At 38.7% G+C, this 27,123-nt stretch overlaps 1 protein-coding gene across 7 annotated transcripts in view; it reads left to right on the forward strand.

Annotated features, from left to right (window-relative positions):
- The window catches only part of Sorcs1 (sortilin related VPS10 domain containing receptor 1), a 515,423-nt gene that overhangs the window by 397,863 nt on the left and 90,437 nt on the right, over positions 1-27,123 (forward strand). For all 7 annotated transcript variants that reach the window (XM_085694085.2, XM_048424037.3, XM_048424036.3 and 4 more), the window contains exons 9-13: positions 994-1,173; positions 12,514-12,660; positions 22,421-22,523; positions 22,787-22,863; positions 24,854-24,945. In XM_085694085.2, the coding sequence (XP_085550211.2) occupies positions 994-1,173; positions 12,514-12,660; positions 22,421-22,523; positions 22,787-22,863; positions 24,854-24,945 (599 nt within the window). The remainder of the gene's footprint in view (positions 1-993; positions 1,174-12,513; positions 12,661-22,420; positions 22,524-22,786; positions 22,864-24,853; positions 24,946-27,123) is intronic.

Here is a 27,123-nt window from a genome sequence, read left to right on the forward strand (position 1 = left end):
TTGACTGGAGGCAGCCAGTTTCAAATAGTGCTAGTCAGTGGCTAGAGTCCTGAGTGGGGAATGAAGGATTTGGAATTCTTGCTAGAGGATGGTGGATGAGGCCATCATGTTCTGTTCACTTTACTACTCTGTCTGGTAACCTTGGGGTCTGGGCGCATCATCTTTTATGATAATGCCTTTACCTCTTGTGGTTTTCTTAGAGAATATGGCTGAGGAAAATATTAGATTAATAGCTGAGTTCTTAAATTAATTGCTTATACAAACATTAATGCTTTGGGGTTTTTCTGGTGGACGCCCCCCCCCACCCCGCCAGGGAATTTCAGGGTGTTGCTGAACCTTTGGCAGTGCTTGTCAAACTTGAATGTGCATATTATTCATAAAGGGACCTCACTAAAAGGCACATTGTAATTCAGTGGGTAGGGTCTGAGGTTCTGTGTGTCTAAGGAGTTTGCCGCCAGTACCAGTGCTGCCAGTCTACAGACTACAGTGGAATCCAGGGCTTGTCTGACTTCTTTTGGCCACTGCAGATTGTCCTTATGTTTGCCATAAGTTAGTAGTTCACAAATTTGACAAATACATAAAAATGACTGGTTCTCAAATTCATACATGTTTAAGAACACTGACTTCAAGTTGTCTAACAAGGCAATTAAATTACAATGAGACTACTATACCTCCTTCTGTCTCATTGTGTCATGGTTCCATTGCTTCACCCCAGAGTGACAGAGAAAATGCTCAACTAACACTTAACTCTCTTTTTTGATGGAGGGAGCATTTGAGACAGGGTTTCTCTGTGTAGCTTTGGAGACTGTCCTGGGATTAAAGGTGTGTGTCATCACTGACTGGTTTAACTCATTTTCATATTTGTGAAAGGAAGATTTTGCTATCTCTCCCTTTGCATCCCATCAAAGTTCTTCATCATCCACACTCATTGAATCTGTGCCAGGTTAGTATATAAAATCCTTCCCGCTTCACTTCCTTGTGTTTTTTCTTCAGGACATGCATGTCATTAGCACAGATGAGAACCAAGTGTTTGCAGCTGTCCAAGAATGGAACCAGAACGACACGTACAACCTCTACATCTCAGACACCCGTGGCGTCTACTTCACCCTGGCCTTGGAGAATGTCCAGAGTAGCAGAGGACCTGAAGGCAACGTCATGATTGACCTCTATGAGGTATGTCACCAAGCATATGTGGTTCTGGATCACAGCAGCACCCAGACAAACTGGTGAAATATGGGTCACCTGACCATGCTAATGCTGGTCCTTGGACAGTGTCACCCCACCTGGGAGAAGGGAAGAATTACAGAAAGTTCTTCTTGTTTAACTTGCAACCCATAGAATTTTTTAAGAGTCCTTTTTTTGTTAAATTGATCCCACTAGGCAAGAACATCTTCAGAGAAATTAGAAATTCTCTTGGGTAAAAACCACAGAATTAAAGGCTTGCATATGATTGATCTACATAATGATATGATATTTGATATAAGATATAATATTTCAAAATAGATTTGAATGGCTGTCAGGGTTTTGTGTAGTGAATGAGTGGGCAGCACTCTTCCCTGCCTTTAAAGTGAGTTGAATGATACATCCTTGTATGCTATGAGAATGCATCCTATTGGCCTTGAAGAATTTCCCAACTTGATAACCTCAGCTGGCTAGTGACCCACATCTCAATGACCAATGCATGAGATAATATTCATAAGATCATTTTTTTTACCAAAAAAACCTGGAAAATTAAATTAGCAGAAAAGCACAATAAGCCAGAGATGATCTTACCTCCCTTGGGACACAGTGGCTCTTTGGTTTTCTAATAACCAATACTCAAAGTAAAACCATCTAAGTTGTATCAATCAGTTATAATGAAAAAAATACCAAATTATAAATTCCAGATGCAGTGGATGATTACAGGCAGTATTTTCTGGACATGATAGAACATGTGTACACAAGAACGTAGTGGTTGTTGACTGCTTGCATAAGACCTGCCCAGTATCGAGTCAGAGAAAATCTTAGCATGGGAAGTCCCAACCCTTGTGGAGGAGCTCCTAGAAACTGATGGTTGTGGGAGGAATAAGGAGAGTTAGCCTTCTTCTGGGGTGAATTGTCTTTAAAGGCATAGTGGATATAAAACAGGCTACTCTTTGGGGGATGAATTGTGTCTTTTGATCAGTGTGTATGTATGATGATGGTTTCTGAATGAGTTAGAATAGGTTATTTAATACCATATTCAGGATTAGAAAAGTGCTGCGGGACAATGGTTTTACCTTGCAAAGATTTGTTTCTTGTACTTGTTTAATAAAATTCTGATTGGCCAGTAGCCAGGCAGGAAGTATAGTTGGGGTAATGAGAACAGAATGAGAATAGGAGAATTCTGGGAAGAGAAAGAGTCAGTCTGTAGTCACCCAGACACAGAGGAAGCAAGATGTGACTGCCTTGCCTAAAATGGTACCAAGCCACGTGGCTAATACAGGCAAGTATTATAGGTTAATATAAGTTATAAGAGTTAATAAGAGTTATAAGAGTTATAAGAGTTAATAAGAGTTATAAGAGTTATAAGAGTTAATAAGAAGCCTGAGCTAGGAGGTCAACCAGTCTATGATTAACGTAAACTGTAGTATGAGGGGCCGGCTTGTTGGGGTTTCTGTCCCCCCAGGTACCCCACAACTGGCAAACCCCAAAGAAAATCACACACAAGACTCCATAAGGTTATAAACTGATTGGCCCATTTGGTCAGGATACTTATTAGCTCTTATAACTTATGTTACCCCGTTATCCTTATCTATATTAGCCACATGGGCTCAGTACCTTTCTCAGTGTGACAGCTTACATGTTGCCTCTTCGGTGGTCTGTGCAGGAGTGGCAGAGGAACCTCCCTGCTTCCCAGAATTCTCCTGTTCTCATTGCATCACCTCTACTTCCTGTCTGGTTTTCCCGCCTATACTGCCTGCCTGGCCAATCAGCGTTTTATTAAAATATGATTGACAGAATACAGACAATTCTCCCGCATCAGTAAACCTCTGCATGTTTATTTGGGACTAAATGACTGTGGGACCTGGTGGGACAGAAACCTCAGTCAACAGAGAAATGTAGTAACAGGCCTATACTCTGTCTGAAAAAAAGTCAGAAATGGTGTCAAATCTATGCATCCGTAAAGACACTGTCATTTTGCTAAGATCGGGGATTCACAAGAAGCACCTGTGTTATGTCCAGTGAAAGAAACCAACGTCACTTAAGAAACTCAAGCACAAATGTACATCCTTTTAATATGTTCTATTTCCTCTTTCTTTTAGAGGTGTAAAGCAACCTTTCCATAGCAGCTTAGTTCTCTTTTGTATGCATAAAACCAGGCTCATAGACTGATATTTCCTGCAAAATAAAAAATAAGATGAAGTGCATGCTAAATTCAGAATTTGACAGAGTAGTATATGATATACTTAGTATGAATGTACTTAAGAAAATATACTGCAGATCTTTTCATCTTTGTATAAGCTTTTATTCCCTTTTTATCTCATGTTTCAGCTAGATAGAGTGTCTGATCTCTCCAGCTCCAATTGAATATTTATTCTGGAAAACATTTACATAGTTTAAAGATTTAGTGTCAAGAATGCTCTGGATAAAGTTTGACTTATATTATGACATTTTTAAAATCCAGGCTGACTGAGTTTGAGTTCTACTTGTACTGCTCTTCCTGTTGAAATGTCTGCTCAAGACAAGTGCATGCCTTCTGAGCCACACTTGCCTCGTTGAGAATATAGAGCTGAACATACTTTCCAATAGATTGCTCTGAGGATAAAGTCAATTAATCCTTGTTAACTACTATTCTAATGCCTGAAATACAGTGTTTTTAACAAAATTAAGAATTATTAGTGCAACCTTGCAGTGTGCTTAGACACCACTTAGCATTCTATTCTGATTGTCTTAAAACATACCCACATTTTTAATATCCAGCACATCCCCCCACTGGGGATTTCTGCTTCTTTCCATATTGAAATCTGACAGTCTTAACACTGGGTACTTGTCTTGCGAAGAAGTAGAAATTTCTACTCTCCTTTACTCATTTGGAAATTTCCTATGAACATTTAAACTTGAAGTTTGTTTTCTTGAAATGTCTGGTATTCCCTTGTCTTGATCCAGCCACACATCTGTGAGGGTGTTCTCCATGTAAAATCACAGTGGCTGTGCCAGCTGAATGATCCAGTTCAGTTTCCTGAGTCTAGTTCAATCCTTTGCCTCACAGCCCAACCTTAACACATGGGGAGGTACTCAGCCTTACTGCAACTCGATATGCATGTTTTGTTGATACTCATGAGAGACCTGCCCTTTCCTAAACAGAAATAGAGGGGGAGTGAATTGTAGGGGTGGGAAGAGACTGAGAGGAGAGGGGGGAAGGGAAAGAGACTGGGATGTGAAATATGCAAATTAATTTAAATATTTAAAAGATGAAAGAAAGAAAAGAGTAGATAAAAAATGTATAACAAACAAACAAAAACCTGAAGAGTATATACCCACTACTCCAGGAAAATCACCAGAGTCACTACAGCGGTCCTCTAGGGATATTTTTAACCATATTTGACCAGATAAGTAAGTTAATAGCAAATTTTAGTAAGATGCTAACACCAGTCATGTTTTGATTTATACAAATCAGTAAACCTCTCTGAAACACTAAAAACAAACAAAATACGCTTTCAGTTTTCTTTTCTTCTTCCTGACTACCCTTTTTCCTTTCAATTCAAATGGGTTCTTTTCAATTCCATTTAAAAATGGATTTTCTAGATTAATTTTATTTTCTGTAGGAAATGAAGACCATGTTCAAATATTGGTCTTTTGATGGTAAAACAGGTGAATAAACTGGGCAGAAATGACTTTGCAATGAACCATTTGCAACCATTTCCTTTTAGCAAACAGCTTTATGAATTCAAACACTGCATCAGGTATGGGATGAGGGGAAGCAGCCGCAGCGTGACTGCAGTACACAACAAGCATGCCTTGTTAATCCTGCCTTTGTCTTTTAGGTCTCTTGCTGTTGACTATCTGCAGGGAAACTGCTGGCTCTTATTAGCATCACTTTGAGCAGTGGTGTGACTGCATTATGTAAAGGTGTTCTGCATCCCGGGAAAGGGAGAGCACTGTCTTTGTTTTATTAGCTTGACAGTTCAGAGCAACTTGAATTGAAATTGATGTGAGCAGAACAGCAGTGGCATAGCTGCTGATTACCTAGATAGAAAGAATATTGGCAGACACAAGGCCTGGCACAAATGTTCCCTTAAACCTGATTGTTCTGGCTAGCAGGAAGATGAAATTCATCCAGCGTGAATTTCCCCGTAGAATTGCAATGAATGATGAGCGTTTAGAGATAAGTGAGAAGCAAGAGAATCCATAAATGAATTAATAAGTAGTAGAGATGAACATCATATGAGGTGGGCATGACAGAGATAGGACCCGTGGAGTGTGTGTTTGCTCACATCAGGGTGATGGAGAATGCCATGCCTTTATGTGCCTCTGAATAGCAGTTACCTGCCATTCCTGCACATGTGGACTCGTGAAGCCATTGAGGAAATGCAAACTGGAGAGAGTGGAAGTGTATAGGTGGGACTCTGTCTCAAGTATGCATCCACATGGAGAGCTGTGTGAAAACAACAACAGAAACCTCACCTCCTACTAAATGCAATCATTCACTCCACACACGTTGTCACCTGGGTACAAGCTCTGTGCTTTCAATTCTGTAGCGATGTGTGTACGTATAATGAGATATGAAAGTGATGAAACAAAATATTAGAGACAGGGTACTCTGGTTTAGTCAATGAAATACCAGAATTTTCTCGTAGTGTGAGTTACCTATTTGATGCGCTCTGCAGTCAAGAAGGTGAAGAAATGTGAGCCAGGACTTTTGGTTATGGACCAAACATCCCAGGAATGGATTTTTAAACAAAATTTAGTGATAATAGTTAATTTGGGGTATCATCATGTACAAAACAATGCATAAAGAACTTTCCATAATTCTTTCATTTGACCCATAAATTAACATTTGGATGACTGCAGTCTCTTCCTCCTTGTTAGGTAAAGAGGAGAGAGTACATAGGCACTTCACAAGGTTACAGAGCCAACTTAGGGCTCAAATCTAAGGGTATGTGGATGTTCAACTACAGTGTACCATGTCCCTCCTGAAAGATCAGAGTCCTTTTGTTTGATTGTGGATGTTCAATAGTGTAAAGACTGAAAGAGAAGTTAAAACTGGAGAAATAGTCTTCATCTTTCAGATGTGGAAAAAAAAGCAGACAGGAAGAAGAAAGCAATGAGGAAAACAGTCAATTGCTTTATGCCTGTGTGCAGACTTGCAGAACCAAGTCCAAAGTTACATACAAATCCAGACAATAATTGCATATAGTTGCCAACTTTGTCTTGTAGAAGAAAGTATATATGTGTGGAAATTATGAAAGCAAATATTCTAAAATTCCACTATTCCCAAAGAACATGAATGCATCAGTGACCATGTGGGTTGAGTAACACAAAGGAACATGTTTTCATTGTGACCAGTGCAGAAGAGATGTAATGGATGTATCTGAGAACTGTGATTTCTAGTATACTTGTGTGTGGGTGATGAAAGGGAGTTAGACAGCTTTGGACAATGCCACCTCTCCTTTGGGAAGGGAAAATTAATTAATGATGATAAAGAGTGCTTTGGCTTAATGGAAAATGATGGCTCAGGGCAGCTGAGTGCTAAAGGTTGTGGTTGGGAGTGAGCCTACTTGGCTGATAAGTACCGAATACACAAACTGTGAGGCCTGCCGTGCACATAAAAGAGGTGCAGCTGGCAGTCTGTGTCTTCCGCACAGGATATGCAGCTCTTCTTTAAGAGAGAAAACCCAGCCATAATGATGGTAACGAAGTACCATGATTTCTTAAGAAAAAGTGCCTCTTAAAAGCCATGGTCAGACACAGAGGATGCAAACCCTGTCCAAGCCAAGTCAGAGTTTTTGTAGGCATCAGTCTTTCTATGAGAGTACTAATTGATCAGGTATTAGAAGAATAAGTAACATTTAGCTAGGGGTATATCTCCATGGTAGAATACTTGAAACAGTATGCTCCAAGTCCCAGGTCCAATCATTAGTAGCAGGGAGATGGGGAGAAGGAGGATTACTTAGCCTTTTTTTTTTTTTTTTTTTTTTTTTTTTTTTTTGTCAAGTGAGTACTTTGACTATAGTGGCGCACCAAACTCCTTTAGAGCACTCATCTTTTCTGGCTGGGGGATTGTATTTAGATGTAAACAGCCTACCCTCAAACGCAAAGGAAAAACGACCACAAAAGTGGTCTCTTTCTTGCCACAGTTCTTTCATCTACATTCTTGAAATTTGACACTTAACCTTTGCATTTTAAGTCTGAGAAGGTAGGTATGATGGTTTCCCCATCAGTGGCAGAGGAAGACAGAGGAAGAAATAAGCAAAACACTTCAGCACAAGAGGCCTCCCAATTTGACCTCCACTTGGAACACATGGAAAATTGGCAGAGGAGAGAACTTGCGAGACAATAAACATGAAAAGGAAGGTGTCTGATACCCTTCCTTTAAATCATCAAAGAATTGCCCAACACCTAGCATATTTTGCATCTCAAAGACCATTTCATAGATGAAGGGACAGGTGCTTAAAATATTCTGGTTATTAGAACTTCAGTGGTTAAAGGAACGAAACACATGTTCAGGAATTTACTGAATGACTACAGAGTAAAGGCAGAAAAGAATGATTACTGGCAAGTCCTATAAGTATGATGTGCCTGTATGATATTTCTCTCACAATACTGTAGAATGGCAGAAAAAGTTGTGTAAACAAGACAACCACAGGACTAAATATATGGACTCTGGAGTTGGACAAACTGATGGACAGTCCATGCCTGTGACTGAATGGCATTGGGCAGGTGATTTGCCACATTTAAGCATTTATTTATTCACCTCAAAGTGATTACAATTTTTAATTTAGAGAATACATGAAATTGGTTCATGTGTGGAGGTTTGTGAAGCCTGGCACTTCATGAGGTCCCAATGCATTTAAGTAAATTAATTGTCCTAGTTTTGGTTTGATTTGGTTTTTTTGGAGACATACTCAGAGTATGTAGACATGGTATTGACTCACTGCATGGCAGTCCGTCTTCCTAAGCCTTCCAGAGTTATTATGTCACCTAGGAGAGAACTCTTAGGATCTATCTCGATAAAACAAAATCAAGATTCCTTATACAAAGTGACTGCACCGTTAATAATTTTAAGGACGCTTTAGTGAATGAACATCAGTTTATATTGTCCTTAAAGATCACAATGGCAGATGATGTCACTTTAACTTTGAATAAAAGTTTAAAGGCCACTGGAAAAATTTTGGGCAGGTTATTATGGCCTCTTAGATGAGTCCACGGTGTTGAAACCAAGACATGGTGCCATATATAAAAGAGGCAAAATGAAGAACATAGAAGTGCTGGGGACAGTGGGTGAGGATGAAGACATTCTGACTTCCGGAAGAGGTGTGCTGAGCTGGCTCTGAGGGACAAACAGGGAGAAACACACTGGTAGATTGTCTGTGAGATTCCAGGGGGGCCAGCGTGTACAGAGAACACGGTAGGGGAAGAAATACAGTGTGTTGAAGACAGTAAGTATGCCATTCAGCTTAAAGTTTGAGCTGTAACACTTCATATTTAAAGCCTAATCAAAATGATATCTCGGTTTCAGATGTTAAATGGCAATAAATAACTTCAAAATACTTTTGGGACTTGTGGAATCAAATTCCTCCCTATGAGAAATGAGGAGAGAAAGGTTACTTCTAGCACAGTCAACAGTCTTAGAGATTATTATGCTGAATTCAATAGCAATGAAATTTGACAGGTCTCTTTCCAAAAGAAGATGCACTCCCTGTATGAGGATGTAGTAAAGAATATTTATTGGTAATTCTTTGTCTGTGTGAAGTTGCACCTTCCATTGGATATTCTTCTCTGTGTCTCCTGCCATCACTCCATTCTAAGTATGAATTTAGTATGAGCACAGAGAAAGGTATGTGGCAAAATAACACCCTATAATCCCCAGTAGCATCCCACACATCCCCCCACACACTCAAATAAATGTGCACGCATGAACACCCACAAGATTCCATACTTTATACACTAACTCTATCACTTCAATAAGAATCGGCAAATAGTCCAAGTGAGATATGATGAAACCTTACTTAAAAACTGTTAGAATAAGGAGACTCATTCAAAGGATTTCAGTGAGAAACATAGATAAATGCGTTCATCAAGCTCACTGTGAGCAGTAAAAGACACAGTTGACCATCTTTGCAGGTCAAGCTAAAGAATCAAAACAATTAAAAAGAAAAAAAAAACAATTCAAACAAATAAAGTGCCTTGTTTACATGAGAAAAAGAAACCGTCTCCAGCTTTTACCCCTCTTGACACACATTCCCTCTTTGCCAAGTTTTTATTCCTCAAGATAAACCTGATGGCCACACTTTCAAAGATGAATAACACAGACTAGCTCTCTGCTCAAGTGGCATTTGATAATGCCAAGCAGTCGGGGGCCAGTAAAGTCACCACGTCTACAAATCAAATGAACCAGCTTCTAAACACATAGCCTCCTGCTCTGTGACTCTTGTCAAAGGAGGAGGGCAGAGGAGGAAGCAGAAAATGAAATGACTGAAATAGGTAACATTTTTTTCAAATTCCTTTTGCACTTATTTTTTTAACCCTATAGAGGACTGGATGACTACATCGTTTCTCATTTCTGACTAGATACTGGTTGAGAAGGAAGACCAGCAGGGCTTTGTGAAAATTCTGATTTATGCAATTTAATTCTTAAAGAACTGGCAGTGTGGTCCTATTTAAGTACATAACAGCCTCTTGAACATATGGAAGACTAACGTGGGGTTTCCTGGGAAGCAGCCTGCATCGGGCTGTTATAGTGAATAACTAAATATCATTGGTAATTAACACCTAGTCGTTGGGAAGTAGAGTGCGCCTGGAGTTTATGCCTTCCACATTTGGTGAGAATCAACAATGCACCAGAAATTGTTTGAGCTGTTGATTGCTTAGAATGTGGCTTGTTTTCCTAAGTAGTTCAAAGTATTCCTCTCAACAACTCGTTTACTGCATTTATTGTTAAACAATCTTCTTCCAAAAAACTACAGATTTGGCCTGTCTCTAAATTATCCCAGATGCCAAATCCACAGGTACAGACTAATGAGATCTGCCTGTGTCAAAAACAAAATCGAGATGCGTGTCTAGTGTGGGTTGAGACCCAGACTTTAGAACTGACAAATTCTGAGCTATCTGCTAAAACAATTTTGTAAGTCAAACAGAATATGAAACTCCAGTCTCTGTGATCGAAAACAATTAACATTTGTCAACACGTCAGTTTCCTTCTGCAGAGACTTGGGATGAAAGCTATTACACAGGTTTGTAGCAAACCTTGAAAAGCAGGGGAATGAGCATAGTGCTCTGTTTTAACAAGGACAGGCAAAACTACAACTTTTGCGTATTTCTTCTGCTTAAAATTAATCATATCACAATAAAAAGCTAACTTAAATTACTTCAAAATTCTCAAGTATTTTTTTTATTCCCCATGTATGTTGCAGCTAGCTCCAAATGTAATCTAAGTCTCCATTTTCTCATCCTGAATACGTGATTATTGACCACTCTACCCCATGGTAATGATGGGCAGCAGATGAGTAAAAATGCATATACATGGGATGGATCATTCAACATGCTTTGGACCTTTCCCTCACTGATCTCCAATTTCCCTGGGTTGTAATCATTTCACAGGGACTAACATATGTTTTGTAAAACTCTAAAATTCCTAAAAAAAGAACAAGTAATGATCTTTGATTGTACAATTTTGATGGCTTGTTAATTCTGAGTCTTATTACCATGTAGAATGAGTAAGCATTTTCATAGTTTTTAGCAGCGTTTAGCACCAGAACAGCAGTGTGGGTGCTAGGAAAATAAAACAGGGTCCTCTATAGGAGAAACTGGTAGTCCTAAGTGCTGAGCCTTTCCTACAGCTCTGATTTCAACTGATTTTGGTAAGAACAGCAACATCACGAGACTGAAGGAATGGTCATTTGATAACAAAACAGTTACTTCTTAAAATTTATTTTGTTTCTCTAATGCTCAGTACATTTGGTGAATTAACAGGGAGAACTCTTACACCAAAAAAGAAATAATAATAACTATGTGAGTCTTTCATCAGGTGATGGTGGCACATACCTTTAATTCTAGCACTCAGGAGGCAGAGGCAGATAGATCTCTGTGAGTTCAAGGCCAACCTGGTCTACAAAGAGATTCCAGGACAGACAGGATTGTTACACAGAGAAACCTTGTCTCAGGAAAACAAACAGCAACAACAACAAACCCAAAAAGAGTCTTTCAACTGACCTCGTTCAATTGAAAAGGCCTCAGTAATTTAGATAGTCATTATAGCCATGCACTCGGAAACTACATTGTTCTGGGCTACAATCTCAGGTCTGCCATTTGCTCTGTGTTATTAACAGTGTGGCCTGACATGTATCTGAGTTATCTCTGACATGTGAGGTAGAACTAGCAATTATCTCCCAGAGTATTGTAAAAATTAAGTGAGAGATTATATATATAATATTATATATAGTATATATTTTACATATAATTTTATATATAATACCCTACATGACAGTTAGTGTGCAATATAAGTTGTCCCTATTTACTTACAGCTTGTCAAGTAACAGACTTGAAAGTGTTGGGGTTTGTTTCTTGGATACCGATGGCTGCAGACAACCTAATATTAGATGGCAAATCTCTGCAAGTCACAGCTTACAGAAAGGACCACAGCTTCAGTTTTACATTTCATGGATTTGACAAGTATCCTGTTACATACATGCATCATTATGTGATCATTGCATGTAGAATCCTCTATGCTTCACATATTCATTCCTCGCTCCAAGTTAGATCCAGGCAATCGCTGACCTTTTGTGTGCGCGTACGTGCGTGCATGCGTGCATGTGTGTGTGTGTGTGTGTGTGTGTGTGTGTGTGTGTGTGTGTGTGTGTCTGGATAGATTTGCATTTGCAGGATGTCATGCAGTTACCATCCTTCACTTATAGTATGTGTCTGCCTCCCCGCTCCCATCATGTTATGGCTTTTGGTGCATTTTGGTGTCAAGTAATATTCCATTGTTTGTACATGCCACTGTTGATTTTACTTTCTTCCTCGTAATGAATATCCTGATTATTTCTGATTTTTGGCAACTGAATAAAGTTACTATAGACATCATCAGTATCAGCAAAGCAAACAGACAAAAAGATGATAAACCTCTACTCAGCTTATATTATGACTTGCATACAGCAGGGGGCGCAAGGCTATTGGTTTCTGTCAGGTAGACTTGAGAGGTATAACTAAGCACTTACACCTATCCTGTCTTTTCTCTAGGATAAAAAATTGGGCAGTTGGTTGTTATTTTAATGTAAAAAGAATGTCCTGTCTCAGATTGATGTATTTTTCAGCCATGTCGATTTTTCCCAGGTAGCAGGGATAAAGGGAATGTTCTTGGCTAACAAGAAGATTGACAACCAAGTGAAGACTTTCATCACTTACAACAAAGGCAGAGACTGGCGTTTGCTGCAGGCTCCAGATGCAGATCTAAGAGGGGACCCTGTGCACTGTTTACTGGTGAGTCCTGTGGGCTGAAGCAGCATGCCGCACATGATGAAGGGTCGGAGGTGGTGTCCAACAAGATGTTGAAGATACTTTTGGGACTTCTATTCAGCTGTTGAAAACGCTGGACAGAATCCAAAGAAAAGAGCAGTTAGACCTATCATTTTTGATGGTCAAATAAATGAGAACATGTCCCAGACCTTTGCTCTACTACAAAATTCTTGTCTCTAGCCTGAATAATTTCTGTTTGTCTGGTGTTTTGGGTGGTGGTGGTGGTGATGGGATTTTCTGTTTTATTTATGTTCTAAATTGTTATCTCTACTACTGAGCTGTAACCCCTCTATCTCAGCTGTGGACGAGTACCTCCAGTCTTAGGGAAATACAATGTTTCTCATCTCTTGCGAGGCTGTTCCCTGAGCTCTCTTATAATTCAAGATAAATCACCAGTTACAGAGCTAATGTTGCACACATTTATATGTAGAATTGGTTGTAAACAGAAACTGTGCATTGGCTTCCCAACCACCCTGGTCTGAATAATCATGTAGAAACTATATTAATTATAGCACTGTTTGGCCGAATGCGCAAGCATATTCCTAAGTAGCGCCTACATCTTAATCCATTTCTATGTATCAAAATGAGGTTGTGGCGTACCTGTAAAGTTCCAGCATCTTTCTACTTCAGCAGCTACATGGTATCTGCCTGACTCCTCCTTCTTTCTACCTGCATTCAATTTAGTTTTCCCCAGCTAGCTATATTCTGCCCTGCTATAGGCCAAAGCAGCTTTCTTATTAACCAATGATAATAAAATATATTCATAGCATACAGAGGAGAATCCCACATCCATTCCTGAAGTGAATTCAGATTGTCTTAGTGTATTTTCCTGTAGACACATTTTACCTAATTTTGAAAGAAGTTTTTGACTCAACCCTTTGTTGAGTCAAGGGTCTAAGTCAATTGTTTAATCAGTGGTTTAAGCATGCATTTGTTTCCTCTACATATTCTTTTTTTTCCCAAAGTTTATTAAATTATGAAAGTTTCCATTTCCGCCCCTCCTCCAAACACCCTCCCACTCCCCCCTTCCCCTCCTCCTCCCTCTCCATCCCTAAGAGCAGTCAGGGCTTCCAGCCCTGTGGGAAGTTCAAGTTCCTCCCCGCTCCCTCCAGGTCCAGGAAGGTGAGTATCCAAACAGACTGGATCCCAAAAATCCAGTATATGCAGAGGAAACAAGTCCCAGTGTCATTGTCAATGGCTTTTCAGAAAGGCTCCGGGCCAGCCACATTCAGAGAATCCGGCCACATTCAGAAAATCTGGTTGGATCACGTGCTCGTTCAGTCCCAGTCTAACTGGCCTTGGTGAACTCTCATTAGATCAGTCCCCTTGTATCAGTGGGTGATCGCACCCCTCACGGTCCTGAGTTTTTTTTTTTTTCATGTTCTTCCTCCTTCTGCTCCTCATTTGGACCATGGGGGGCTCAGTCGGTGCTCCAATGTGAGTCTCCGTCTGTATCGCCATCCATCGTCGGATGAAGGATCTATGGTGATAAGCAAAATCTTCATCAGTATGGTTATAGGCCAAGGCCGGTTCAGGCACCCTCTCCTCTGTCCAGAGAACAATTTGGGGATCTCTCCTTGGACCTGGGATCCCATTTATAATCAAGTCTCTTGTAAACCCTAAAATGACTCCCTTAGTTGAGATATATTCTTCCCTGATCCCATATCCATCCTTCCTCCCTCCCCCATCTCAGTCCCCCGAGTTTTCCCCATTCCTCCCCTACTCCCTTCTCTCTAACCCTCTCCCCTTCCAACAGCCCTCCCCCCATCCCCCCATGCACCCGAGGTTACCTGGGACTCTTGCCTATTTCCAATCTCCAGGAGGATAAGTACATGATTTTCTTCAGGTTCACCTTCTTATTTAGCTTCTCTAGGATCTCGAATAATAGGCTCAAAGACCTTTAATTATGGCTAGAATCCACTTATGAGTGAATACATACCATATTCCTCTTTTTGGGTCTGGCTTACCTCACTCAGTAAAGCGTTTTCTATGTCCATCCATTTGCATGCAAAATTCAAGATGTCATTGTTTTTTACCGCTGAGTAAAACTCTAGTGTATATATGTTCCACACCTTCTTTAGCCATTCTTCTATTGAGGGGCACCTAGGTTGTTTCCAGGTTCTGGCTATTGCAAATAGTGCTGCTATGAACATAGTTGAACAAATGCTTTTGTGGTATGATAGGGCATCTCTTGGGTATATTCCCAAGAGTGGAATTGCTGGGTCTTGAGGGAGATTGACTCCCAGTTTCCTGAGAAACCGCCACACTGATTTCCACAGTGGCTGCACAAGTTTGCATTCCCACCAACAATGGATGAGAGTTCCCCTCTTTATCTGCTTTAGTCTATAATGTTTGGCCTTGCAAAAATCTGTGACATGTAGGGAAAATGTAGATTAGCACTTGCTTTGCTGTGTAATGCTTTACTGGGACACAGTCACACTTACATGGTTATTTATTTTCCATTGCCATTTTCACTTTACGAAGATAGAATCAGTAGCCATGTGCATTCAAAGCAAGCCTAAGATATTTATATTACTACTATATTTATATTACTGTATTATATCCATGGCTTTCTTTCATTGATGTTTCTTTTTCAGATATGTCAGCAAGAAATTATTCATGTATTAAAAGATAGGATGGTATCCTAGAGAAAGATGAAAGACAGTGTTACCAAGGAGTTTTCAGCTTACTTGCCTGAGTGATACTAGATTTATAAACAAAGCATTTCTTAGTTGCATCATCGTGGCTCTGATGGCCATCATATGCTCAGCACATCAGTGGATACCTAGTGAATACAGAAACAGAGGAGGAAGAGATACATTTTCAATCAAAGTATATTTTAATACATATAATGTTCTTTTAAACATCTCAAAAGTTATTTTAAAGATCACACAAAGGAGCCATCAGTATGGGAGTGATCACGTAGCTTTATAGTAAGGTCTTAAGATGTGGCTATGTGTGTATGTGTATATATGTGTATGTGTATATTCAAATCTATTTCATCTCTATGTGCATCTATTATTGATCTCACCATTCATAACACTAACTTTGATGTACTCTTCACTCCGCTTTATTTATCCCACAATTCTGGGGCAGTCACTTCTCAGGTTCATCTCACATAGCAGTAGGTAGGTCAACATCTTTCTCAGAAGGATGCTACAGTTTGACCTTATTAGTTGTAACAGACATTTACGTCATCACTGTACATCAGCAAAGCAGTCTTCAATTTCAGCTCCTACTCAGACACCATCATTATTACAAGCAACCTACTGGGAGAAAAATAGCCTATTGTGATGGAGAGTTCAGAGTTCAGTGATTGACTAGGTAAATGCTATAGGTATCTATATTAGTCAAGGTATGGGTCAGTGCTATTAAAATGTATCAGCTTCCTATTCAACTACTCCAGGTTATGGAACTATGATGTTCAAATACACTAGCACCTTAATAACGTCTTTCACCCATACCACATAACTTGGAGATCAATACCTATGAGAAAGACTATTAACCATGTCACATAGACAGCTTTGTCTCTCTCCTCTGTGGCATCATAAAGGGACTACTGAAAGTGGCTCTTCTTAGCAAGACACTGAGCAAGGCACGCTTTCTCCCAACCCCAACCCAGAACTGTGAAGCTGTATTATTATATTTCTGAAATAGGGATAGAGTATTGGCCCCCTTGCCCATTGCCATGGGACTATTAATCCAAGTGTAAACACTTATTGGTTGGTACTCAGTGAAAATCTCCTATTGGCCACACTGTCTTCTCATTTCTACCCAGCAACTCATCCTTCACACAGTAGCCCATTTTTTAAAAAGTCAATTCTATTGAATTAAAGTGTACGTAGAAAGCATCAGTGACAGGCAAATGTGTATGCTGTGTGATTTCATCACCCTCAGAATTCCACCTGTGTTCTGCAGTTAGCAGCACACTCATGGCCCTAGATGACTACTACATCGCTTGCATATTATCTTGCCTACTAGATTTCTCATTTGTCCGTTTTTATCAAACAGTGTCATATGAAAGTTTAAATGTGCATCATTTACTTAAGATTTCTGTTGACTTTCTAGTTCAAGTACAATAAATCCAATATTTTATTAAAATATGTATGACGTCCTATTACCTGGCCTCTGTCTGTTCCTTCTAGTTAGACCCTACCCCCCTCCATCCTTCCTCATCCACAAGTCATTATGGAGAAGAAAGAGTTCACTTCTTTTCATATTATGAACTTACTGTGTTCATGTATGTCTTGCCATGGGATTTCCTATTATTTCTTTTAAAGGATCCCATTTTCAAAATAGGCCTTTTCTTTCCATTCAGATCCTTGCTTCTTAGGTGGTTTTCATGAGTATCTAATGATGTCAAATCTGCTTATTTTATTCTTTTTCTTTGTAAGATTCATTATCTAAAGTCAGCATTTTTATATGCTGCCTTTCGTTTCCATCTTCCTGTATTAAATGTCTACTCCAAGAATACAAAACTATGACCATCTTTATGCCAATCCCAAAAATTTGCATCGAGAAACACACAAACTTGAGTCATGGAGGATTCAACATATATGCTATATTTGTATGTTTTGTGTGGTAAATGTAATCACCCCATTGAAAGGTGTCTGACTTTCAGAACTATTTTAATCAAAACTGTGTCATTCTTGTCAATTAGACTGAAGATATCGCTGTAATGTCCTCACGAATTCAAATTAACCCCAATGCTAACAAAATCGAGAGGCTAATTGAGATTAAAGACACATGAATTATTGGGATACAGATGGTTTGGATCCAGGAATCTTTGAACCTTCTTTCTTTATTTCTTTATTAATCTTATTACTCAAAGCAGTTTACCATAAGCTTTGAAAACCAAAAAAAAAAAAAAAAAACCAGATTAAAGAAGGGAAGCTGACAAAGGAAATAGGAAAGAGAGGCAAAATCAGTTTAAAAAATCATCCCAATGGCACAAAATAGGAGGAAAAATCGTTAAACTACGGTACACCTCAACTGAAAAGAAAGAAAGAAAGGAAAGCTTCTAAGGCTTGGGAGGCAGTGGCAGCGGAGATAAAAAGGCGATTTTAGATTGTAGTACTTGGACAGTGGCAGTGTCACTCAGAGCAGAGACCAGTGATTAGAGAAGAGACTTTCCAGCGGGGCTGTTACAAACGTGAACAAGTCCAGAATTACAGCCCCAAATGGAATGTCCCTGACAAGATGTATTCTATAGAATAAGACATCCAGAGTAAATTGGGGCTGTATTTTTAGGACTTTCAAACTGATTGCCCAGAGACTCAGCTGGGATTTCTTTCTTCTGAAGACTGCATTGAACAATTAGATAGGGTATTGCAGGACATAGTCATCTTCCACCAAAACCTGAGAATCGGGTTCTTAAGAGGCAATGTGGAGGCACATCCAAGACTGTGACAAATGCTTGGGCCTCTGAGGAAAAGCACAGGGCTCTGTGCAGGGAGACCCTGACTTCTTTGTAATCATTTCACTTTTTTAAAAAATTTTCAATCTGGAGCTGAGCAGGGAATGCTGTGAGAGATTCCTGTAGACTCTAGGACTCCATTGTGTTGAACTGAAGTGGTACTGCACACTCCACATTTAAACAACTCTTTTGAGGTCATCCTTCTTCTTTGTGATTGAATCTTTACCGAATACAAAATGGATTATTTTCAATAATTAAGAATAAGTAGTGGACAAAATCACGTATGCTTGGGGAAGTGTTCAAGAATGCTATTTGGAGACTTAGTGGTGTCTTGTGCCTACCGAAAGTTCTGACCTGTGTTTATTCTATAACTTTCACATTAGTAGCTATGGGGATGAGATGCTGTGAGTATGAGATGTGAAGGCTGTTATTACAAATGGTGGAGGGGGAAAAAGTAGACTTTGGGACTGGTTCTTTATTAAATCAACCCTAAAAGTTTGTTGAGTTCATATTTTTATTGGACAAGTGTCTTTTACAACGAAATGATTCCCCATTGTACTTGAAACACAGAAGATAATTAACTGTGATAAGTATAGTTAGCAGCAACCAATTGACAAATATGATTTGCTACTAACCTATGATATGTAAGTAGTGGTGTTCTCAACGGCAAAGAACAAAATATCTCTTAACAGAGGATATTCTATAAGACAAAACAAACAGACAAAAAACAGGAAAGTTCTATAAAGGGGAAGATTTAATCAAAGGATGCCTAAACAGGGGCTATAACTGAGACCCTCGAGACAGAAAAGCAACGATTAAAAAATAAAATAAAATGATGGGTGGGTACAGTGTTTCAGTTAGACAGGAAGATTGAATGGTAAGTATCCAAGATGAAGAAATAAAGCATTAATTTAGTCCCACTGGGTATTTATGGAACACATACACTTGTCCAAATAGTTTTGTTAGATAAAAGAAAAGACCAGGGTAGGAAAGAAGGTAATTTGATCTGGAGGTGATGCTAATGGATTTGGGAACTCCCTAAAATCAAATGGAACTCTGCACATGCTTTTCCTCCCTTTGTCTGGCCTTCCATGAGCTTCTGATTCTCAAGATACCTTGTGCCTCAGTAGGATAACGTTAGAGACTAAGAAGCCAGTATCTCAGAGCCACTAGGAAGATTCATAATATACCATGGCTGGTAAGCAGATGAAAGACACAAAGGGCAGTTTCTGACTGTGGATGCTGGTGACCCATCTTCTGTAAGCCAGCTGCTAGAACACGGTTGGTATCAGTGCACATTCTCATGTTTGCTTTGTATGGAAGGAAAGGAAAAGATATCAGGAGGCACCCTTGAAACCTGAAACTTCCCATTCTTTGTTGTGTTGGAGATGACCCTAGAGAGATCGCTATAGCAACTGCAGCTGTAAGAAGAAACATAGTTAGGTCCTCTACACCTATTTGCCCATGAGCAAGATAAAGACTTGAAGGCAAAAAAGAAAAGGGGAAAAAAGAATCATAAAGTGCCCCTTCCTGTCCAAAATGTACATAAGAATTCAGAAGCCATTTTCCATGTCCTCCAAAGACTCGGAACAGTGTGATGATCCTTACAATAAACCTGACAGTGGTTTGTCATGGAATAACTTTTGACATAACAGACCAAATACAAAATGTTAACTAAAGTACAGTCACTTTCTCTTGATTTTCTTGAGACATTGGAGTCAGTCATATAAACTGTTTGATAAAGAAAATGAAAGAAACAGAAAAATATGGCATAGAAAATTCTCTAAGTACCAGCTGGGGGCAATCCAAGACTATGAATGTGAGAGAGGAGGCCAAGTCAGTGAGATCATTTGTAAACCTCGCTGCAGCATGAACTGGTGCCTTTGCTTCTCAAATTAATTCCTTGGCCCTCTGAAAGCCAGGGCCAGAGAGCAGGTCTGAGATAGCTGATTGAAATGCCCTCGTCTCTTTGTTATCACACGTTTCCATACCAAATAATTACTGGCTCAGATGCCAACTGAGCCTCATAATCTTTCAACTGCTCAAGACTGTGACCTGGACACTCCCTTGTACATGAATCTAGTGCTCTGTTAAGTGATTTAAATGGCACTCCATGAAATTTCTATGTCTAGAGATAATACCCAGGCTGTATGGCACTCCTTGGAATGCTATGAATATGGTGACATCATTACTCAGATTGATTTATACTCAGGTTTATGCTTTTCTCTTGTTCTCAGTAAAACAATAATATCTTCCATGTAACAAAAAGCACCCTTGCTTGCTGTTTGTTTTAAGCCTGTTAGTATGTTTTCAAAATTATATGCAAGATTCCATATGAGATGCAATATAGAACCTGATTTGTTTTTATTTCTAGATTTTCTGAAAAAGATCAAATTATACCATACCTGAAACAGACCATTCAGGATTACTCAGAGTAAAATAAATGTTGCTAAACCAGACAAAAGGAAATATGTAAGCTACATGTGACAGAAAAGTTTCCAAGATGTGATGACTCCATTCTTCCTGTCATAGCATATCTAGATGTCCCACAACATTGCCCTTGGGTCCTGTCCTCTTCCTGATGGGCATAAAGAAGCCTAGTACTTGGTTCCTTCTCTTTCAGAGCTGTGTGTTCCTTTTCAGAATGTTATGAGCATGAAACTCTCCTTGAAAACTTTGCATAGAATTTTCATGCAGAACCAGCAATTCATTGTTCCTTAAGGGCTGTACTTTCCGTGCTGTTAGTGAGAATTCTGCTACACTATTGTGATCTGTGATTTCATTTTGCAGTGTTTGGCTGCTTTTATTCCTGACTTTCATTGTTGCTTTGTCATTTACACCATTCACTATAAATTTAATCATTGCATTCCAGAAGTTCTCTGAATATTTTCTGACTGAGACTTACAGAGAGGAATAAAAGTCATAACTGAGATACACTGGTGATTCCCAAAACTCAGTTCAATAAGATTAGGAAGCAGTCTTCCTAAGAGATGAAAGGAAACTAGGGTTCAAACACAAGCTTGTGTTTTCGACAGTTCAGTATATGGACTTCTATCAACAAAATTCATATAAGAAGTACTATCCACTTTTGAGAAACTATTGACTTCTTAATCAGAGAATTTGACCAAGGCCTCTGAGCACACATAAACAATTGCCTAAAATTTTCATTTAAAAATTATTGCTACTGCATTTTGTCTATTAAAATGATTTTTGTAATGAGCAAAACCAAAATGGGGATAAGAAAAGGGATAAAGATGATTAAAGTGTGTTGTGTACATGTCAGTGATGAAACTCATGAGTTTGTATATTTAATACACATTCATTAAAAAATAACCAGGATCTGGTGATGACATTGTGTCAGTTGTTGGCAGATGTTAGGGCGGTTTCACACCTCACACTGAATTTTCTATGCTGAGATCATGTTCTGTGGCATTTAATGGCTGAGCTGCCAACTGATTTCCCAAGTCCTCCTAGGTCAACTCATCCCCATTTCTTTGCATCATGTTCCATTGTTCCTTTAGTCTTTCCTGGCTACATACTGTGATAGTCTATCAGTTCCCCTCTTGTTCTTTGTTATTGGAATTACTCATGTCCCAAATGTCCTCTCAAATATCTTGGTCATATCACCTTCCCATTCTCCCTCAGGTTATACTTTCTCTTAGGAGTCAGTCTTAATACCAAACTGGCCCTTGTCTCCTCACCATCTAGAGTTTTATAATGTTTTGTTTTTATATTTATTGGGAGCATTAAAATACTTTGTTTTAACCCAGTGACCAATAGAAAGTTCTTATGTCCTTTTAAATAAATGTCTGTAATGGCAGAAATCAAGTTTTGGTCCACAATTGTTTAATGAGTTCTGACTAGCATTTTACAGTTGTTAGAAAGTTTATCATACTAAATATAATTTAGGTAAATTAGGACTGTTTTAGCGGTGTTTTCTTTACACCCTCCTAAAAGCTGTCATATAGTTGGTTGACAATAGACATTTGGGAACATAACAGTGATGAATTGGTGGATGGATGAGTGCAATGGGTAGATGAAGATGTTCATAGATGGAAGACAGACTGGATAAGTAGCTAGATGGATAGATAGATAGATAGATTAGATGTTCTGAATCTAGGTCTTTTAGTTTATTTTGTTTTGCATTTACTTTAAAAATGTGAGTTAGGGTCTTTCTAGGAATCCCTGGAACATACTCTGTATACCAGGTTGATCCTGAATTTGTAGCAATGTTTCTGGCTGTAGAATCTGTTTCGAGTGGCCATGTTGATTTTGTGCATATTTGACATTCAGTTCTCTTCTTCCTAGCCTTATTGCTCACTACACCTTCATCTCAAGGTCTCTGAGAATCCCTACACCTCTGGGATCATTGCCAGCAGGGACACAGCCCCAAGTATTATAGTTGCTTCAGGTAAGATGAGTGAATGCTTTGCTTACTATTGTTTATGTGTTTATTTTAAGAAATTAGACATCTGTGTTTGGCATTTAATGAGCAAGATAAATATATTTTTGAAAGCCAACTAAGCCATTGACCTGAAACAAGTTTACTGAAAATCCTTGCTTAGACAGAAAGTTTATAGTTGAAATCCATCTAGGCAGTGCAGACTGCTGATGTGATCTGTTTTTGACTCTTTCAGAATCTTCCTCCCACTAATGGCCCTGCACTCTTTCTAGGTAATATAGGTTCTGAACTGTCAGATAGCGACATCAGCATGTTTGTCTCTTCAGACGCAGGAAACACTTGGAGGCAGGTAAGAAAATACCCTTGGTCTAAGTTGGCCTGCTCAAGTTCTAAGTCATAGTTCAACTTATTTCAAATATAGAAACCTAAAGACAGCATTGTATATACATTCTGACCTGAATAATATATTTCTTTTTCTCATTTTAATTTAAGTGAGAAATGAACTAAACCAAATTTATAGAGGTTGATGTTTTTATCCTTTGATAAAGATATTTTTGTATCATGGGTCCATATCTAAAAATGCATCTGAAATCAAGTTGGAAGGCATTTTTATGCAAAAGAAAATGGAATCCCTGAGTCTATCATATAAGAAACTTGGATCCCTCAGAGTGGATTGCACATGTAAAACTTAGTTGTCTTTATAAATTCTCCTTGCCTCAAAGGGAAGCAAAAATAACCATTACCCAGTTGGCATTCTACATTGTTTAAATCTCATGTGTAAATGACAGAGTAATAACTCTCAGACTACATATGGTCAATAAACACAAATGGAGCCACTTCAAACCAATGTGCTTAGCTTAGCTGCTTCCTACCTTTCTTCTGAATGAAAATTAGATTCTGACAGCTTATAAAGCAGGCATTTAATGAGGTTTAGCTATCACAACAAGCCTAATGTATGACTGTTACACCTCAATAAATATGTTTTAATAAGCCTCTGGTGCTTAATTATCATACAATGACTAGCACTGTAAATTGAAATCTAATGCACAGGTAATCATACTTAACAACGGGCTTACTTTACTTGCAATTTCATGAAAGGAAAAGGAGGAGGAGGACCCGATGGCCCAATGTTCTTTCTTAGTTTTAATCCCTCAATGATATTGCATATTTTGATTAAAGAGAACAAAAGAAATTTTGGGGGTCTGAAAGAAGATGGACAACCTAAAGGAACTTTTGGGGGACAGTGTCAGGATTCCTCAGGATTCCATTTCTTTCCTCTGACACTAAACGAGACATAGAACTCTCTCCTGATACAAGAAGGGGTCATATATTATAGATAAGAATTAATGAGACTGAAGAATGGTTATGTGATTAAGTTCCTTTCTGCACTTTAAAGACCCAAAATTTGGTCCCCTAACTCCCACATCCAGAAATTCATGACAATCTGTAACTACAGCTTCAAGGAGTTCAGTACCTTCTTCTGGCCTCATGCATTTCTCTCTCTCTCTCCCTCTCTCTCTTTCTCTCTTACACATACACACACACACACACACACACACTTACTGAAAAGAATAAAAAGAGAGATTATGTCTCTAATATAACTTCAGATGAGTCCATCATAACATTTTAACTGAGAACCCAGAAAGCTTTTTACATAGAGAAATTTAGAGATTCTTTCTGGAGTGTCTCCATATGATTTTAGATTCATTTTCCCACATTTTATGAAAGACTCCATTTTAAATGTGACCAAAGTTAATGATTTTGTCTTAATGAGAGCTACTTGTCACTTGGAAGGATATCTATGAGTCAAATGAGAAAACATCTCTTTTGATCGAGTTTGGGAATTTGGAGATATTAGATAATTACATCTGAAGAGGTCAATGCAGCACAGTGAGCCTCAGCTTCACCCATTGCTATTTGTGCATTCCCACTCTGCAAATCTTAGTATATGAATGAGAATGCTGTACTAAAGCGTTGCCACGGTTCTTTGCATCTAGATATGTACACTATTTACAGTTTCCCCATGCTCTGACATCATCTTCAGAAATAGGAATTGATAAGTATTTCACAATACAAGAGAATAAAAACATGAACAGATGCCATTAATGCTTAAAATTTATTTTTGTAGAAATATAAAATTATTTTATTTACTATCGGTGATAGATGTAGCCCATGTCGGGAAGCACTGTCTTTTCTCTTACATTTTCTCAAAGTTTAGGGAAACCCATTTCTATATGAGAGATTTTAATCTTCTGAATAGACTGATTCTCCATACCCTGGATGCCAGGTACAGATGTAATGTCATTGTGTGTTCATGTGTTCTTCTTTCTCTCATTCAGATCTTTGAAGAAGAGCACAGCATTTTGTACTTAGATCAAGGTGGAGTCCTGGTTGCTATGAAACACACATCTCTCCCAATTCGTCACCTTTGGTAAGGCTACTTCTAGCCTAGAAAAATGCATGTGGCCATTTTATCCAGGCCATCACACTACGACTATGTCTGTTCTAACTGCCACATCATTTCATGTTTGTCCCATTGAAGTAAGATTGTGGCCTAAGACTTTGGAAAGGGGAAGTTGGGACAAACAGAAGGATGAGCAAGTGTTTCTGCTCCTAAGAGAACAACTACATTATGATATTCAAATGTGACAATGCTTGCATCAGTTTCGTAGTCCCTCAAAGTGCCATCAGCTGGACAGCCTCATTCACACTCTTCCGTAATTTCTCAGCAGAGGACAGTACTTGCAATCACCCATCCCTAGCAGCATCTCATGAAGTTTAGTATATACACAGTTTTGTGCATCCCACACAGAGATTTGCAGTTCATGATTATTCTGCTCTTATCCTGTTTTGCCTGTGATACTTCCTTAGTTCCCTTTAGTGAGGTGACGTTCCTCAAATATACCTGTGTCTTTTATTAATGAAAGTGCAAGAACTAATGTCTACAGGGGTTTTCAACAGGTTTCCTTATTCATATTTGGAAGTGGTCCACTGCATATTTTACTTGTAAAAAAATCAAAAGCCTGATTTTCCTTCCATATTTTATTATATTAATGACCTTAGGAGAAAATTTCAAAGGTTGGTCCTGAGGAAAGGCATCTACAGAGTAAAACATACCCTCTCATTCAGTTGTCTCAGGCAGTGCTCAGGCTGCTGTTACCACATACCATAACAAGATAACTCATGGACAGGAGAAATTCATTTTTTTATAGTTTTGTGAGCTTGAAGTATAAGACATAAATGCTGGCCAAGTCCATTTCAGCTGAACAACCACTTTTGAATTCCTAAACAGTGCCTTGTTCCTGTGTTTCCACATGACAAAAAAGGAAAGACAGTCTGGGTCCTTTTCTTAAGACAATACTTTCATTTCTGAGGTAATGATGCATGCTGTAAAATAATCCCCTACTCACTCAGACTTGAGCATAATAAAAGGTTATTTATTTAGGGGTAGACTCACAGATCACAGTCATTTGACGAATGGGGAACAGAAACCAAATCCAGAAGCTGGGAGAGAGTGTACAGGTCTTATGTTGGCATTTATAGTATAAGAGGCCACACCCAAGTAGACTGGCGTTTTAAAGACTATTGGCTGAAGGAGTTCCACAAGACCTCTCCCTTCTGCTTAAATAAAAGAGTTCTAAGCCTAATACAAAACTATATACAATAAGAGCAAATATCACATATAAAAATTAGAATTACAACCAGCATAAACAATATCAAACAAAAAACATATGATAAACGTTTCACTAATTATCTTATCCTAAGAATTCTAAGTCTTGTATTAGAAATAGCTGGTCAAGTCATGAGAGGTAAGTAACTATGACTATCTAGTCTTCAACCCCATTGAAGACCTGAGAAGAGAAATAATATTACTTGAGTAGACAGGAAGTGCAATCAAGAAACTTCCAAAATGTGCAATAAGTGACAGAGACAACTGGCTACCTGGGCAACCACCAAAGTCTCATTTGCAGGGTTGTAGCAACCAGCTTTGGCTAAGGCCTAGAATAACTGACCATTTTTGGAGGCAAGAAAATTTTCAGAACAATCTTATCCTATCTTGGAAAGGTTTGGCAGTTTTTTTTCTTGTATTCTTCTTGTTCAGACACCATGCAATTTGTCAGTGGTGGAGGCATGAGCAGTTCCTTGCCCAAAGGCCAGTTTTGTCAAGATGAAAACAAGCTCCAAGTGGAGTGTCTTTGGTGCTCAGCATTCTCTCAGGAATAGATTGGTGCTGCCAGGAGCAATCGTGTTTCAGGTCAACAGAACCCTAAATTATTTAAATGCCGTATTCTATAGTTCTTTGAAGTAGTTGAAAATTACCTATCCACACGGAATACAGTCTCTATGTATCGAAAGAACCTGGTTAGTCTAACCATAAATATGCAAACATGAATGATGATAGACATATAATACTTAATTCATATGTAGCTTAAAGACTAAGACTTTATATTAGAATATTAATCTTTAAATGGCTGTGTAGCAAATGAGGACAATGACCCCAAAATGTAAACAATGTATAAGTATCTTGGTCAGAGGTAGAAATTTACAGTGCAATATTATAAATATATTCTAAAATTGCATCAATATACAAAATATCTTAAGCAGAGAT

Source organism: Myodes glareolus, chromosome 7 (genome assembly GCF_982192425.1).
Source record: "Myodes glareolus chromosome 7, mMyoGla1.1, whole genome shotgun sequence".
NCBI lineage: Eukaryota > Metazoa > Chordata > Mammalia > Rodentia > Cricetidae > Myodes > Myodes glareolus.